The following is an 18,781-nucleotide window of genomic DNA, read 5'->3' as shown; positions in this document are numbered from 1 at the left end:
GATAGTGGGTAATTCCCAAGGTGACTTGCCCAGCTGATGCCTGCATCAAAGTATCTTAAGAGTGCCTTGGGATATGACATTCTTTTGTTTGTTACCATAAAAATTTCATGGAACTGTTATCAGGTTGGAACAAGGTTTGGAGACAACCCGAATCTGTATTTCTGGATAACAATTAACCAATGGTTCCAAGAAAACAAACAAACAAAAAAACCTTACTCTTTGAAGTGAGTGCTGCCTGTCTGGATTGACACTAGGTTGTAGTTGCTGCTGGAGAACCTTATTCCTCTGCCCTTTGAGGATCTCAGTGAAGCACCAAGCCTTATTAGCAACTACCACAACCCTTTTAAATGTTGCCGCGGTACCAACAAACTGTTCTTCCTAGTCCCATAAGCAACTGTTTCCTGTCAAGACTCTGAGAAAACCCAAAACCTTTGAGTTGGGTTGGAAAATCTCTTTCCCTGTCTATCTAGGCTGGGGGTATACTGGCTGGTATTATCCCAGGCTCCCAAGACATTAATCCACTGAGTCATGACTTCAGCCTGGTGGTCTGACTCCATACTCTTGGCTCCAGCTTCTGTTCAAGGTTGCATGAGAAAATGCTAGCAACATACCCAAGGAAAGTAGGTTCAAGGCCAAGTTTCTAAAGGTCATCGTATTAAAGTATCTTGGTGTTCTTTTGCAAAACTACTTTTATGGGAGCAGCGATCCTTTCCTATCAGTCTTTGTACCTGTATTTCAACATAATCATTACTATTGCTCAGCTTTTCTGCATATGGGTCAACGCATACCACAAACTCTAAGGAGTTTCATACCGCGATTGCTAAAGCACATAAATAGGGTGAAGGGTTCCCTCGTGATCACTGACTCAAGAAGTTGAGAGACCTTATTTAACATACAGTATTCTCCTTTTTCACGGTGTCAGGATGGTGCCAACAGTAAGCCTGGAGCCCACGAGCCGCAGCTGCTGGGACGAGCCGCTGAGCATCGCCGTGCACGGCCTGGCCCCCGAGCAGCCCGTCACGCTGCGCGCCGCCCTGCGAGACGAGAAAGGCGCGCTCTTCCGAGCCCACGCGCGCTACCGCGCCGACGCCCGCGGCGACCTGGACCTGGCGCGCGCGTCCGCGCTGGGCGGCAGCTTCTCCGGGATCGAGCCCATGGGGCTGCTCTGGGCCTTGGAGCCCGAACGGCCCTTCTGGCGCCTGATCAAGCGCGACGTGCAGACGCCCTTCGTGGTGGAGCTGGAGGTGCTGGACGGCCACGAGCCCGACGGCGGGCGGCTGCTGGCGCGGGCGGTGCACGAGCGTCACTTCATGGCCCCCGGGGTGCGGCGCGTGCCCGTGCGCGAGGGCCGTGTGCGCGCCACGCTCTTCCTGCCTCCAGGTGAGCAACCCTTCCTCCCGTGCTTGCAGCCCCGGATGCTTTAGGGTTGCAGAGCCTGGGCCCCTCTTCCCTGTCTCCAAGTACTCTCCCTAGGGCCCTTGGAGGTCAGTGGCCCCTGGAAAAGTCTTTCTGACTTGGGTCATGGCTGGGCGAGTCCTGAACTGAAGCAGCATCTGAAGATGCTTAGGCAAGCTCATCAAAGTTCATCACATTAAGCCCTGTGAACTAGAAATCTTCTCTATAATAAGACCCGCGGGCGTTGTGCACGGGTTCACGTTTGGCATCTGCTGCTCTAGAACAATCCTTCAGGCAAGGTGGGCCAGCGCCTTCTAACCTCCAGGACTTGTGTACCACTCGAGTCAGGAATCTGAAAGCGGGGGTGTGGAGGGCCATGGAGTTTTGTTTCTTGGATGATTCTGAAGTAGCTTTTTCCCAGGATAAAAGAGCTTCAGCTTTGAGGGGGACTCACAGCTCAGTCAGTGACTCACAGAGAGATGTTCTAGGGGATTTGGCCAGTGGCGTTCATGACACTCTGAATTGTTGAAATGCTGATAAAAAGCAGTTTGTTGGCCGGGGTGGTGGTGGCGCACATCTTTAATCCCAGCACTCGAGAGGCAGGCAGATCTCTGTGAGTTCGAGAGCATCCTGGTCTACAAGAGCGAGTTCCAGGACAGTCTCCAGACCTACAGAGAAACCCTGCTCCCACCCCACCCTTCCCCTCAAAAAGCAGTTTGAAGATCATCCTAGGATACAGGTGCTGCATTTCTTGCACAACAGTTCATCTGTAGCACTGCACGTTGTGGTGGCCGCAATATTGCTGCAGTAATGGAAAGAATGCAGATGCCCCTGGCAAACAGCCTTAAAGTGGGAAAGCTCCACATTTATGCAGTATCACGGATAAATCCATTAGCACTAAAGGGCCTTAGACATTCCCATGATGCCTTCCTTGACTTCCTCATCAGTGTTGCGATGCTTTATATACTCTTTTGGCTCTTTGGGGGCCCCACCACCCGACTCCCAAATAAATCACACATGTAGGCTTATCCTTAGATTTGAATGCTCAGCCTTAGCTTGGCTTGTTTCTTGCCAGCTTTTCTTAAATTAACCTATCTACCTTTCCCCTCTGGGCTTTTCTCTTTCTTACTTCTGCATATCCTACTTTCCTTCTTACTCCGTGGCTAGCTGAGTGGCTGGCTGGGTGGGTGGCTGGGTGGCCTGGGGGTTGGCCCCTGATGTCCTCCTCTCCTTGTTCTCTTGTTGCCCCTCCTTCCTGTTTTCTCCTTCTATTTATGCATTCTGCCTGCCAGCCTCCCTATCCTTGCTCCTGCCTCGCTATTGTCTGTTCTTTATTAGACCATCAGGTGTTTTAGACAGGCAAAGAATCAGTCACACGCCTTAAAATAAAATCCTACCACACACCGGCATCTGTGTTACTTCCTATTCTAAGTCTCTCATAACCTGGTATCCTAATTAGGACACTGTAAAACTCAGAGCATCCTGGGTTCACTAGGATGTTTAAGTCTGGGGTATACTACCATTATTTAATTTTCCAAGGTACGTTTTTTTCTACTTTCTCCTGATTGCAACTTGCAGTCAACTAAGTTTCCTTTGTCAGTGAGCCTTTCACATTGTAATCTGTCTGTGTTAGGGTCAGCTAACTCTTGGTACTTGGGGAGTTCCTGCAAGCCATCCACGTCTGTTCTCCCTTTAAAATTGCCGGAAGGCGCTGGTAGCTCCTCCTCCAGGAAGCTTTCCAGTTAAGTCCTTGAGTAGCTATGAACACGTGAAAACAATGTAAATGTCCATTCGTGTCTTAGTTAGGGTTTCTATTGCTGTGAAGAGACACCACAACCATGGCAACTCTTATAAGGAAAAACATTTCACTGGGGCTGGCTTACAGTTTCAGAGGTTTAGGCCAGTATCATCTTGGTGAGACATGGTGGCGGGCAGGCAAACATGGCACTGAAGGAGCTGAGATTCTTGTGTCTTGCTCCACAGGCAACAGATGGAAATAGTTACACTGGGTGTGGCTTGAACATATATGAGACCTCAAAGCCAACCCCCACAGTGGCATACTTCCTCCAACAAGGCCACACCTACTCCAACAAGGCCATGCCTCCTAATAGTGCCACCCCCTATGGGTCAAGCATTCAAACACACAAGTTTATGGGGGCCACCATAAACTTGGTTAGAGAATGGGTGAGTGTTGTGGGATAATGTTTTTGTATGCTGTGGAGGTATCTCTGCTAAGACACTTCTAGTTGCATTAGTAAAGAGCTAAATGGCCAATAAATAACTAGGCTGGATAGACAGGACTTCTGGGAAGAGATAGGAACTCTGGAATGAAAAGAGTTGGAATTTGCCAGCCACACATGGAGGAAATGAGACATACAGTATGGAGGACAGGTAGCATGCTATGTGGCAAAATGTTGATTAATATAAACAGGTTTCACAGAAACAGTTGACCTAAACAAGGGGGAGCTCATGGACCCCAGACTGATAGCTGGGAAACTAGAATAGAAATGACCCAGACCCCCTGATTGTGGGTGTCAGTTTGGAAGTCTGGTTAATCTATGGGGTCTCTGGCAGTGGATCAGTATTTATCCCTAGTATATGATGGACTTTGGGAGCCCATTCCCCACAGAGGGATACTCTCTCTCAGTCTAGACTCATGGGGCCTAAGCCCTGCTCCAAATGACATGACAGACTTTGAAGATGCCCCATGAAAGGCATCACCCTCCCTGGGTAGCAGAAAGGGGATGGGATAGGGGATTGAGGGGGGGGTGGCAGGGAAGGATGGGAGGGAGAGGGGACTGGGATTGACATGTGAAACAAGCTTGTTTTTAATTTAAATTTTAAAAAAGGAAAAAATATAAACGGGCTAATTTTTAAGAGCTAGTTGGAATAAACCTAATTTAAGGTCAAACTTCCTACTTAATAAGAAGTCTGTCATTATTTGGGAGGTGGTGGTCTAAAGAGAGTCCAACAATAGGGGAGCTGAAGTTTCTAGCAGGGAAGAAAAACCACATGTGCTTTGGAGGAGGTGATTGAGTGATTAGGACTTCGTGATTGTGGACAACTAGAATATTGCAGCCCAAAGCCAAGTGATCTAGGAGCATCTTTAGCCCCCAAAATATCCACTTACTGCCCACCTTACATCCTTGTAACTATCAGGTAAATCTTTGGGAATGTACAGACCTCTAACTTCCATCAACCCAGAGGCTAAGTGTGTTGTCCAGTAACACACCTTCTTGATGTTTCCACCAATGTGCTTCAAAAGGACCTTGATTTAAGGTGTCTGTATGTGTCTGAGTGTGCACTCACATACGTGCGTGTGTACCTGAGGAGGCCAGAAGACAGCATCAGATTCCCTGGAGCTAGTGTTACAGGCAATTGTGAGCTCCAACATGGGTGCTGGGAACCGAACTTGGATCTCTGGACAAGCAACAAATATTGTAAACTACCGACCCAATTACTGATTTTTGGGAGAGGAAGAGGGTATTGTTCTTGTTATGCCTTGATAAGACATCATGATTAAGGTAACTCATAGCAAAAGGAGTTTATTGGGGGCTTGCTCACAGTTTCGGAAGGCTAGAGTCCATGACCATCATGGCCAGGAGCACCACAGCAAGTAGGCAGGCGTGGCCCTGGAGCAGCAACTGAGATTTTTCATCTGACCCATGAGAGAGAGAGAGAGAGAGAGAGAGAGAAAGAGAGAGAGAGAGAGAGAGTGTGTGTTCATTACAAATGTTAAGAGGTCTCTCTCTTGTAGGAGGGAGGAGCTTTATATACAGGTTTACAGCACAGTGGAAAAACCCCAGGTAGAAGAGAGCATGTTTTCCTCCTGCTGAATGTTGATGTCAGAGGGTCAAGGTCAGGGCAATAAGTCAGGACTAGAAAACAGGAAGCACTTGGACTGGAAAACAAGTTTGCACTTGTAGGCTGACCAGCAACTCACAGAGACCCTGTGGGGCTGGGGCCCAACACAGTGACACACCTCTTCCAGCATGGCCATTATTCTTAGTCCTTCTCAAACAATTTCACCATGGAGGACCAAGCGTTCATTCAAACTACCACATGTTACCATAAAACCTTCATGGAAGTGTTACCATGCAGGGGCGACCTTAGTCCATGTTCCTGAAGCATGCACAGTCAGATTCAGGTTGAATATAAACTGTTTCTTAGTTTCCTCCAACTGTTTTACATCAACAAATAGAGTTTTCATGTGTCTATACTTGAGATGACCTATAGATGTTAAAAATACATGAATGTGGCCAGGTGGTGGTGATGCACATCTTTAATCCCAGCACTTGGGAGGCAGAGGCAGGTGGATCTCTGTGAGTTGGAGGCCAGCCTGGTCTACAGAGCAAATTCCAGGATATGCTTCAAAGCTACACAAACACTATCTTGGAAAAAATGTGAATGTACTGGACAATGGTGGTGCATGCCTTTAATCCCAGTATTGGGGGTGGGTAGGAGTAGGTAAATATCTGAGTTTGAGGCCAGCCTGTTGTTCAGAGCTAGTTCCAGAGTGCTGGAATTAAAGGTGTGTGCCACCATGCCCTGCTGCTAATAAATGTTTTGTTTTTAATCTAGGAATTTACAAGCAAGTACAGGTAAATGTGGACTTTGACTCTTTGGTAGCAATCTTGAAAATCACAAACCTTGGCATAGAATGTAGAGACACTACCTGAGAATTTAGAATTCCTTTCCTAATTTTTTTAAGGATCATCAGTGATAGATTTTTGACATCACAATACTTTGGAAGTGCAATTAATCTGCAATTTTCATTGCAGACACATTAAAAAATTTTGGATGATTTAAGTAGGAAAGAAATGTACTTGAAAGTCACTGATTTAGAAATACAATGGAATAGGCATTGGAAAAGTGGCTTCAGAAAACTGAGAGGATCCTAGGGAAGTCCCGGCACCCAGTCAGCAGTTGACATCCATAAGGAAGGACACTTGGGGCTGCTGTGGACTGGATGCAAATGCCATTGAGCTGAGTAAATAGTAAACCGTTTCCCCCTCTTGTGTCTTTCTTTCTAAGGAAATGGACCCTTTCCTGGGATCATAGACCTTTTTGGAGTTGGCGGTGGCCTTCTGGAGTATCGGGCTAGTCTGCTGGCTGGGAAGGGCTTTGCGGTCATGGCTCTGGCTTATTATAACTACGATGACCTCCCCAAGGACATGGACACTGTCAACCTGGAGTACTTTGAGGAAGCTGTGAACTACCTGCTCAGTCACCCTCAGGTTGCTTTCATCTTTTGGTTTAGAAACATCCACCCACCAGGGCAGGATTCTCAACCTAGTGGCTGAGGTGCAGAAACACGATCAAATACCTAGACGTCTTTTATTGTCTAAAAAGTTTTTATGCATATGAGCATTTGCCTGCATGCATGAGTGCCTGATACCTGTGAAGGAGAGAAGAGGGCTTTGTATCCCCTGGAGCTGAAATTACAGACAGTTGTAAGCTACCATGTGGATGTTAAGCACTGAGCCATTTCTCCAGCCCCAATATCGATCACCTTACAAAAAACAAGATGGAGCAGAGTGAGATTCAGGCTCAGGGCTGCCTTGCATTCAAAGATTAACACCACTAAGTGTTCTAGCATCTAATGCACTCATTCCCTTTCTTTTCTGTCCCTTTCTTAGGTCAAGGAGCCAGGAATTGGCCTGCTGGGGATTTCCAGAGGGGGTGAACTCTGCCTTTCCATGGCCTCTTTCTTGAAAGGCATCACGGCTGCTGTCATCATCAATGGTTCTATGGCCAATGTTATTGGGAAATTGTGCTATAAGGATGAGACCCTGCCCCCTTTGAGCACAAATGTAGATCGAATCAAGGTGACCAAAGATGGCATTAAAGATATTTTTGATGTCCTGAGTTGCCCTACAGAAGGACCTGAACAGAAGAGCATCATCCCTGTGGAGAGGTCTGACACGACCTTCCTGTTGCTTGTAGGTCAGGATGACCGCAACTGGAAGAGCGAGTTCTATGCCAATGAGATCTCCAAACGCTTACAGGCCCATGGGAAGGAGAAGCCCCAGATCATCTGCTACCCAGAAGCAGGGCACAATATTGAGCTTCCTTATTTCCCTTGGTGCAAGGCTTCCCTACATGCCTATTTTAGAATGCCTGTCGTCTTTGGGGGAGAGCCCAGGGCTCATGCCATGGCCCAGGTTGATGCGTGGCAGAAACTCCAGACTTTCTTCCACAAACATTTGGATGGTGAAGTGAGGACACCCGCAGCAAAACTGTAATTTTCTTTGGGTGGTGACATTTCTGATGCTGATCACTCCTGAGAATGGCTGTCACTGTTAAGATATATATATATATATATATATATGTATGTATGTATGTATGTATGTATATAGTGGTTCCTACTTTCTTATGATGCCAAGGATTGAGCCCAGGGCTTGTGCATGGTAGACTAACACTCTGTCACCAAGCTATCCCACTGTACCTTAGATGGCAGCAATTTTAAAGAAACCTGAGAGGCTGAGAAGTGTATCTGCTCTCTGGCACAGCCTGCAACCCACAACTCCAGTTCTAGCAGGAGAAGTGAATAACACGGGCAAATGCAGTCATGATGTAGTTTAGCAACTATTTGCTAAATGACTTAAATACATCTTTGCTGTACAAGAAAGCATATGCAGTGGCCCCTTGTGTATGTGGGTCCACATTGCAGATTCTACCACCCATGGATGGAACCGAAGACAGCACTGTATCTGTGCTGAACAGACAGGGGCCTTTGGGGGCCATTCATCGTTCCTTAAGCTTTATGCCATGGTATAGGAGCTATTTGTACCATGTTTGTGTTACTCTTAGAGATGTAAGTACCCTGGACGTGATCTTAAAGTTTTAGTGATTATTTTCAGATTACATGCCAATTCCACACCACTTTATACCAAGTGCATGAATCACTGCAGCTTTGAGGCCCGGATACAGTAAATGACTGTAATATCAAAAGCATTACACCATCAGCTTTGGGCTTCTCTACTTAGAATGGAAGTCATAACACTTTTGTTTCAAACTATTTACTACTTAGACATAAAACTAATAAAACATTTAAAGCAAACACACATCTAGTTTTATGATATCGTTTCCAATGAATAATGGTTCATTGAGCAAAGAAACTATATTTGGGCTTTCCAGAATCTCCTGGCCTGGGGACTGCAGCCAGGTCGACTCGCCCTCAGAGGACCAAGCAACCAGGAACCTGCTGAGAGTTCCGGTCTACTCCACCCCCACTCAGGGCAGAGGAGAGGGAGTGCCTGCCTGCACCCATCGTGAGACCCATCAGGTATTTGACCTGCTTGCACACACCAGAAGAGAACCTTGGACCCATACCCACCAGGAAAGGAAATGTACCCACTGGAAGAAGAGATAGGAAGATGACAATATAAGAACACATTCAACAACAGAAAAATCAATATGATGCCACCAGAGTCTAGGGACTCTACACCAGCAAGACCTGAACATCCCAACACAGATGAAGCAGAACATAACAACCTTAAAAACAACTTCATGAAGATGATAGAGATCCTAAAAGAGGAAATGAGAAAATACTTTGAAGAAATGGAAGAAAAGACAAGCCAAAAATTGCAAGAAACAATTCAAACAGTGCAAGGTTTGAAAGCTGAAGTAGAGGCAATAAAAAAAACACAGTCTGAAGGAATGCTGGAATTAGAAAAGGTGAGTAAATGATGAGGAACTACAGATGCAAGCATGACAAACAGAATACAGGAGTTAGAAGAGAGTCTCAGGCATTGAAGATTCACTAGGAGAAATAGATTCATCGACCAAAGAAAATCCTAAGTCCAACAAATCCCTAACACAAAATATTCAGGAAATATGGGACACAGTGAAAAGGCCAAATCTAAGAATAATAGGGATAGAAGAAGGGGAAGAAACCCAACTCAAAGGTGCAGAAAACATATTCAACAAAAGCATAGAAGAAAACTTTCCCAAACTAAAGAAAGGCATGCCAATGAAAGTATAAGAAGCCTACAGAACACCAAATAGAGGGGAACAAAAAATAATAATCAAAACCCCAAGCATAGAGAATATAGAAAGAATATTAAGAGCAGCTAAGGAAAAGGGCCAAGTAACATATAAAGGCAAACCTGTCAGAATCACACCTGACTTCTCCATGGAAACTCTGAAAGCCAGAAGGTCCTGGATAGATGTTCTACAAACACTAAGAGACTATGGGTGCTTTCAATCACTATAGGTGGAGAAAACAAGATATTCCATGACAAAACCAGATTTAAACAATACATATCTACTAATCCAACCCTACAGAAAGTACTGGAAGGAAAACTTCAACCTAAGGAAGGTAAATAATCATGCTCACAAAACATAGGCAATAGATAATCTAACTTTACCAAAAGTCAAAAGAAAAAGTGGGATAAATCCACAAACAATAACACCACCAACAACAAATCAAAACCAAACATGAATTAACACTCAATGGTCCTTAATCTATGTCAATATTAATGGTCTTAATTTGCCTATAAAAAGACACAGGCTAACAGAATGGATACATAGACAGAATCCATCCTTCTGCTGCATATAAGAAGCACACCTCAACTTCAAAGACAGACATGACCTCAGAGTAAAGCATTGGTATAAGAATTTCCAATCAAATGGCCCCAAGAAACAGGCTGGTGTAGCTATCCCAGTATCTGACAAATGATACTTCAGACTAAAATCAATCAAAAGAGGTGAAGAAGGTCATTTCATATTTATCACAGGGAAAATCCATCAGGAAGAAGTCTCAATTCTGAACATCTATGCCCCAAATACAAAGGCACCCATGTTTGTAAAAGAAACATTACTAAAACTCAAATCACACATAAGACCTCACACAGTTAAAGTGGGAGACTTCAACACCCCACTCTCACCACTTAGACAGGACCACCAGACAGAAACTTAACAAAGAAACAAAGGAACTAATAGAAGTTATGACCCTGTCAAACTCTTTTTATGAGGCTACAGTTACCTTGGTACCCATGTCACACAAAGACACAACTAAGAAAGAGAACTACAGACCAATATCCCTCATGAACATTGATACAAAAATACTCAATAAAATACTAGCAAATAGAATCCAAGAACACATCAGAAAAATCATCCACCATGATCAAGCAGGCTTCATCCCAGGGATGCAGGGATGGTTAAGCATAAGAAAATACATCAATGTAATCCATCATATAAACAAACTGCAAAAGAAAAACCACATAATCATCTCACTTGATGCTGAAAAAGCCTTTGATAAAAATCTAACATCCCTTCATGATAAAGGTCCTGGAGAGATCATGGATAACAGGAATATACCTGAACATAATAAAAGCAATATACAGTAAACCAATAGTCAACATCAAACTAAATGAAGAGAAACAACACAATTCCTTTAAAATCAGAAACAAGATAAGGCTGTCTACTCTCTCCATACCTCTTTGGTATTGTACTTGAAGTTCTAGCTAGAATAAGACAACAAAAGGAGATCAAGGGGATACAAATTGGAAAGGAAGAAGTCAGACTTTCACTATTTGCAGATGACATTATAGTTTACATAAGTGACCAAAAAAATTCTACCAGGAAATCCTCCAGCTGATAAACACCTTCAGCAAAGTGGCAAGATACAAGATTAACTTTTAAAAAAATGTCAGTAGCCCTCTTATATACAGATGATAAATGGGCTGAGAAAGAAATCCGAGAAACATAACCATTTACAATATCCACAAACAAAATAAAATATCTTGGTATAATGCTAACCAAACAAGTGAAAGATCTGTATAACAAGAAAGAAATTAGATACCAGAAAAATGGAAAGATTTCCCATGGTCTTGGGTAGGTAGTATCAACATAGTAAAAATGGCAATCTTGCCAAAAATCTACAGATTCAAAGCAATCCCCATCAAAATACAGATACAATTCTTCACAGACCTTGAAAGAACAATAATCAACTTATATGGAAAAACAAAAGACCCAGGATAGCCAAAACAACCCTGTACAATAAAGGAACTTACAGAGGCATCACCATCCCTGACTTCAAGCTCTATTATAGAGCTATAGTCCTGAAAACAGCTTGGTATTGGACAAAAATAGATAGGTAGACCAATGGAATCGAATTGAAAACCTTGATATTAACCCACACACCTACTAACACTTGATTTTTGACAGAGAAGCTAAAATTATACAATGGAAAAAAGAAAGCATCTTCAACAAATGGCGCTGGCATAACTGGATGCTAGCTTGTAGAAGACTGCAGATAGATCCTTGTCTATCGCCATGCACAAAACTTAAGTCCAAATGGAAAAAGACATCAACATAAATCCAGCCACACTGAACCTCTTAGAAGAGAAAGTGGGAGGTACCCTTGAAGGAATTGGTACAGGAGACAGCTTCCTGAACATAGCACCAGTAGCACAGACACTGAGATCGACAATAAATGGAACCTCCTGAAACCGAGAAGCTTCTGTAAGGCAAAGGACACAGTCAACAAGAGAAAAAAGACAGCTCACAGAATGGGAAAAGATATTCACTAACCCCACATCTGACAGAGGGCTGATCTCCAAAATATACAAAGAACTCAAGAAGCAAGTCTCCAAAACACCAAAGGATCCAATTAAAAAGTGGGCTACAGATCTAAATAGAGAATTCTCAATAGAGGAGTCTAAAATGACTGAGAGACACTTAAGAAAGTACTCACCATCCTTAGCCATTAGAGAAATGCAAATCAAAACAACTCTGAGATACCATCTCACTCCTGTCAGAATGGCTAAAATCAAAAACACCAATGACAGTTTATGCTGGAGAGGATGTGGAGAAAGGGGAATACTCCTCCATTACTGTTGGGAATGCCAACTCGTACAGCCACTTTGGAAATCAGTATGGAGATTACTCAGGAAAATGGGAATCAGTCTACCACACGACCCAGCAATTCCACTCTTAGGCATATACCCAAAAGATGCACATTCATACAATAAGGACATCTGTTCAACTATGTTCACAGCAGCATTATTTGTAATAGCCAGAACCTGGAAGCAACCTAGATGCCCCTCAACTCAAGAGTGGATAGAGAAAATGTGATACATTTACACAATGGTGTACTACTCAGCAGAAAAAAAAACAATGGAATCTTGAAGTTTGCAGGCTAATGGAAGGCACTAGAAGAAACCATCCTGAGTGAGGTAACCCAGTCTCAAAAAGAGAAACATGGTATGTACTCACTCATATATGGATTTTAGACATGAAGCAGGGGAGTGCCAGCCTACAATCCCATCGCCAGAGAGTCTGGGAATCAGGGAGTGCCCTTAGAGAGATATGCATGGTGCCCCAGAGAAGGGTAATGAGACAGGATGTCCTGAGTGAACTGGAAGCATAGGGGGAGGGTACAGGGAGCTGGGGTAAAGTGAGGGGGAGAAGGGAAGGGGAGAGGAGGACATGGGGGAGCAGGATGTTTGAGTTGGGGGAAGAACAGAGGACAGCAGGAAAAGAGATACCATAATAGAAGGAGTCATTATAGGTTTGAGGAGAGATCTGGCACTAATAAAATTCCCAGAGATCTACAAGGATGACACCAACTAGCAATCTAAGCAATAGTGGAGAGGTTACCTTAAATGCCCTTCCCCAATAATGAGATTGATGACTACCTTATATGCCATCCTAGAGCCTTCATCTAGTGGCTGATAGAAGCAGAGGCAGACACCCACAGTTAGCACAGAACTGAACTCCTGGAAACCAATTGCAGTGAGGGAGGAGTGATGAGCAAAGGGGTCATGACTAGGCGGGTGAAACCCATAGAAACACCTGACCTGAGCAAGGGGTTGCTCATGGACCCCAGAATGATGGCTGATAGGCCGACATGGGACTGATCCAGAACCCCTGAATGTGGGTGTCAGTAAGGAGGCCTCAGCAAGCTTTGGGGCCTGAAGTACTAGATCAGTATTTATCCCTGGCATCCGAATGGACTGTGGGCCCATTCCGCATGGAGGAATGCTCTCTCAGCCTGGACACATAGGGGAGGGCCTAGGCCCTGCCCTGGATGATATGACAGACTTTGGAGATTTTGCATGGAGGTCCTCACCCTCCCTGGATAGTCGAGTGGGGATTGGATGGGGGCTTGGTAAGGGTTGGCAGGGGGTGAGGAAGGAGGGGAGGGAGAGGGAGCTGGGATTGACATGTGAAGAAGCTTGTTTCTAATTTAAATAAATACATCAAAAAACTGAAAAAACTATATTTGGGTTACTGTTACTACTATAGACACACAATTTTAGTGTTTCAAAAGTTAATAAAATATTAAGACTGGGACAATGTGATTTTTAACAGTGATACATACAAATATGCAAAAATGAGACCACCTGTTATAAATAGTTCAGTAGACCTACATTTCTTAAGCCCTTAACTATACTTAAAATAAAGCACCTTAATTTATTATTGTTGTGTTCTGATTCCAGTTTTATTTTTTTATTTTTATTTTTTTTGAGGTAGGGTTTCTCTGTATGATAACCCTAGCTATCCTGGAACCCACTCTGTAGACCAGGCTGGCCTCAAATTATAGAAATCCACCTGCCTCTACCTCCTGAGTTCTGGGATTAAAGGCATGAACCACCACCACCCAGTTCTTAATTTTATTTTTTTAAAGGCAATCAAATCCTGATATGTATTTTTCTTTTGACTCTGAAAAACATTGGGTGTTTGTTGCAGTTTGAGCAGGAATATCTTCCTTGGTCCCTGTGTTAAAGTCTTGGTTGATAGCGATTGGCTTTTAGGAATGATCTTATCTCTGAGACTCTGACTTAATCAATGAGTTGATCCTTTGTTGGATTACTGATGCGATGACATTATTGGGAAAAGCGGCCTCACCTGAGGAAGTCTGTCACTGGAGAGACTGCATTAAACTTTCATCTCTCTCTGCTTCCTAACCATGGATGTTTTGCTACTGTAAACCCTCTATCATGATGTGCCTGCTCCTAGGCCAAAAACCCTGGAAGCCAGTGACTACACTAACACCCCTGAAATCAGGCCAAAATTAATGTGCCTTCCTTTTAATTTGTTTCTCTGAAAAATCTGTCACTGAAATGCAAAGTGTTCCTTCTGCGATCACCAACCACGTACTTGTCAATCTACAGCTAATGTGCTCTTCACTTTACATGCAAGGAAGCGCATCTTACAGAAACTTCTAGCATAGTCAGTGTAGAGGTAGAGCTCAGTGCCATCCAGTTTCCCCTCTCTGTATGAAGCTACATTCCTTAAATCTGTGGCTTCTAATTTTATTTGGTGACAAAACCATTTGTCCATCAACTTCTGCCCTGTCTCACGAAGCCCAACAGAGCACACATCTATGCCAAGTTCACTCATGCTGTGCTGTGAATTCCATAAAGCCCAGTCAGGTGTTCCACAGGACAGTGGCCAAAGCCCTGGGGAAGAGAGAGACCGCTCTTCTTTCATTCCTGCAAACCTGATACAGAATTTCTGCATTTGTGACAAGTTGCAGGAGGAGCATGTTAAAAAGCATGTGTGTAAACCAGGTGGTGGTGGCACACACCTTTAATCCCAGCACTCGGGAGGCAGAGGCAGGCGGATCTCTGTGAGTTCAAGGCCGGGCTGGACCGACAGCCTCCAAAACAATACAGAGAAACCCTGTGTCGTAAAACCAAAAAAAAAAAAAAAAAAAAAAAGCACGTGTGTAAATGTTATCTAAAAGAGTGGGGTCAGGAAACATGCTTAGCCCTGGCTCTTGCCAGGCATGGTGGCTCATGTCTGTAATCCCAGCTGTCAGGAGGCTGAGGCAAGAGGATACAGAGATGACATAGTCCCTAACTCCACACGACCTTTGTGAGAGCTGCATTCGTGTGTGTGTGTGTGTGTGTGTGTGTGTGTGTGTGTGTTCCCCCTTTGCTCTGTTTTCCTTTTAAATTAGAAATTCCAAAATAGGCAGAAAAGAGAAAGAAAATGGGGGAAAGTTTAAGCCTTGGAGCAACTATAATAAATACGCTCAGTTGAAGAATAGAAATCAAGCTTTCGGGTTTTGGAAGTTGGAACAAGATTGTTTTCCTCTATCCTGAATGCTCAGTAACCTGAAATTAAGGCAACATTGACATGCTGGAGTCCCACGATTATACATAAGGCTGAGCCAGTTGCCTTCGTGACAAGAATGCAGCCTGTACAATGGAAAGAAAAGGAGGGACACCTGAGCCCTTGCAACTCTTCACTCAGGGCATCCAAGGGGCAGGAACTGAATCTTTAAACCTGAGAGCACAGTGGATGCCATCCTAAACTGTCTTCCACCTCGTCTGCAGCCATCAGATTCTTTCTTTTTTAACATTTATTTATTTATTTGCATTCCAATCCCAGTTTCCCCTCCCTCCTCTCCTCCTGCTCCCCCTCACTTGCCCGCACTTCCGATTTGCTCCTAGGAGAGGGTAAGGCCACCCCTAGGAAGTCTAATAAGTCTGTCCCATCATCTCCTTGGGGCAGGACAAGGCACCTCTCCATTCCCATACCCCTGTGTCTAGGCTGGGCTCCACTAAGTCAGTTTGTGCATTAGTGTTAGGTCTTGGCCCCACTGCCAGTGGCCTCATATATTGCCCCAGTCACACCATTGTCACCTATATTAAGGGAGTCTAGTTCTGTCTTATGCAGGTTCCCCATGTGTTAGACCTGAGTCAGTGATCTCTCACTAGCTCGGGCCAGCTGATTCTGTAGGTTTCCCCATCATGGTCTTGACTCCTTTGTTCATATTATCGCTCCTCCCTCACTTCGATTGTACTCCAGGGGCTTGACCCATTGGTTAGTTGTGGATTTTTGCATCTGTTTCTGGAAGAGGGTTCAAGCTTCTCTGGGGTTATTGATTATAGGTTGGGTATCTTTTGCTTTATGTCTGGTATCCACTTATGAATAAGCACATACTATATTTGTCTTTCTGGTTTTGGGTTCTCACTTAGGACGGTTTTTCCTAGTTCTGTCCATTTACCTGAGAATTTAGGATGTCATTGTTTCTTACCACTGAGTAGTACTCCATTGTATAAACATACCACATTTTCTTTATCCATTCTTCAGCTGTGGGGCATTTAGGTTGTTTCATGATCTGGCTATTATGAATGTTACTATAAACATAGTTGAGCAAATATCCTCGTGGTGTGAGAGTGCCTCCTTTGGGTATATACCCAAAAGTGGTTGAAGCAGAAATATTAAACTACACAAATTTAGGGATGTCCTATGATATTTATTGAAAGAGAAATCACTTAAGTGAGAAGCCAATAAAGCTGGTCCACACACTGCCCTCCAGATTGAAACTGAAACCCAAAGAGAGAGAGTCCCCTCCCCCTAGCTCCATTTACTACAGTACATTCTACGTACCCATGAACACACCCACACGGGAGTGGTCAGCACTTACGGATATGTAAAATCACTCCCTACTATTACGCTTTTAGTCTAAAGAAAAGATCTGGACTTAAGACAAAACTAAATTGTGTCAATAAACAAAATTCTCAAACATACATAAAGCATATATACATAGAAGATGATAAACAAATTATAATCTACCCATATCCTAAGCATATCTATCCCATATAAACCTAAGCTTATTTGAAAGAGATGCCCAAGTCTGAATACCTCCTTCCAATCCCAACCCTAAAATAATTGAAAACTAACACTGACAGGTGTAAACTATTCTGTAATATCAACAGTAGGGAAAGGGGGTATAGTATTCTCAAAATTACTTTCTACTGAAATGGGACGATGACATTCTCATGGGAACATGTGGGAAGAAAATGTGAGTGTGACAAGAGTCTTAAATAAATGAAATAGTCTCTGTTCAGCAGGAGATGCTTGATTGAAGTTTTTGACTGAAGTTCTAATGTTGAGGGAAGCTCTTGTCTGAAGCTATGGCCAGATTGTAGAAAGTGCACTGTATCAGTTCCTTGGGCTGGAGTTGTGCAGAATGATGCAGTCCCAAACCAATTTCAGGATGGTGCTTGTCAGGTGTAGTCGATGATGTGGGGATTGCTGTTAAGAAATTCCTTGTTCTCTGGAAAACTAATGTTAACGAAGAAAAATTCAACTTTTATATGTATGCATACAGGGAAAGGCAATAAGGAAGACAGTAAACATGAAAGAGATTAGACTTTCAGAAAAGGAACCGAGTATAAACAGATGACAGTCCCTAGTTTTGTTTTCTTCTGTCTTATATCAATGGCTCCTTGATATAATATAGAAATTCTAAATCTTATTTTAACAATATGCCAATCCAACTCCAAAGCCAGCTTCAGTTAAATGAATTGGGACTAAAGTATATAAAAAGCAAGGAAAAATGGATATTATAAGAACAAAATAGAGAGATTTAGACATTGATACCACAGTGGATTATTGTTTGTTTGATGGTCCTCTCCTTTCTTCTTCAGGTATCCATACGTCCAGTATTTTTTCGCTGTTTGGAGCTGAGTTTTCCTGTGAAGACAACAACAAAACACTTCCCTTCCTTTGTGAGGTCACCTTACACATTGTAGAATATGGCTTTGTGGATGAGCTGTCAACTTTCCTCCTTCTGAGGTATCTTCTGTTCTAATTGAATCTTGATTAATTTTGATGGAATCCAAAACTTTTCTTCTGTGGAAACGAAGGCAATACCCCTTCCCCAAAGTAACACATATCCTGGTTTCCAGACTGATGTCATCACATCCTTGGTTTAGTTGAGAAGTTTTTTCTGTAGTTCAGTGTCTTTCTACAGGAGTTTGTCCTTTTTCATTAGCATTAAAAAAGTTCAACATTAGTAAAGCATTATGTAATCCGTGTTTGGGGGTCCTTGTTTCCCCTGGCTGTTTATGAGCATATCTTTTAAGGTGGGGTTAGATCTCTCAACCACTGCTTGTCCTGTAGGATTGTGAGGTATACCAGCTACATGTTTTATGTTATAATATTTGAAAAACTGTTCCAATTTGCTGGAGACATATGCTGGAGCATTGTCAGCTTTTATTTGTGCCCGTATACCCATAACAGCCATCACCTCTAAGAGGTGTGTTACAACAGAGTCAGCCTTTTCAGAGCTGAGGGCAGTAGCCCATTGGAAGCCTGAGTACGTGTCTATGGTCTGGTGTACATATTTCAAACTTCCAAATTCTGGAAAGTGAAATACATCCATTTGCCAAATTTTATTTCTATGAATACCTTTGGGATTACTGCCTGCTGGTAATGGAGTTTGATTGTAGAATGAACAGGTCGGGTAGTTTCTTACTTTTTCCTTGGCTTGTTGCCAAGTGATAGAAAAATCCTTCTTTAAGCCTTTGCTGTTGACATGGTGTTTCTTATGAAATTCTGAAGCTTCCAACACATTTCCTATTAATAAATGATCAATCTCGTCATTACCTTGTGCTAGAGGATCCAGCAGACCTGT

General features: G+C 43.4%; 1 protein-coding gene across 1 annotated transcript; it reads left to right on the top strand.

Moving 5' to 3' along the window:
* Positions 1–923: 923 nt before the first annotated feature.
* Positions 924–8,449, top strand: LOC101839253 (acyl-coenzyme A thioesterase 5). Its single transcript, XM_005086399.3, has 3 exons — positions 924–1,380; positions 6,430–6,632; positions 7,035–8,449. Exons 1-3 carry the CDS (start codon positions 924–926, stop codon positions 7,638–7,640), a joined length of 1,266 nt encoding a protein of 421 aa, XP_005086456.2. The 3' UTR covers positions 7,641–8,449.
* Positions 8,450–18,781: the final 10,332 nt, after the last annotated feature.

Source organism: Mesocricetus auratus, unplaced genomic scaffold (genome assembly GCF_017639785.1).
Source record: "Mesocricetus auratus isolate SY011 unplaced genomic scaffold, BCM_Maur_2.0 Super-Scaffold_15014, whole genome shotgun sequence".
Lineage (NCBI taxonomy): Eukaryota > Metazoa > Chordata > Mammalia > Rodentia > Cricetidae > Mesocricetus > Mesocricetus auratus.
This window is presented reverse-complemented; position numbering and strand designations above follow the sequence as displayed.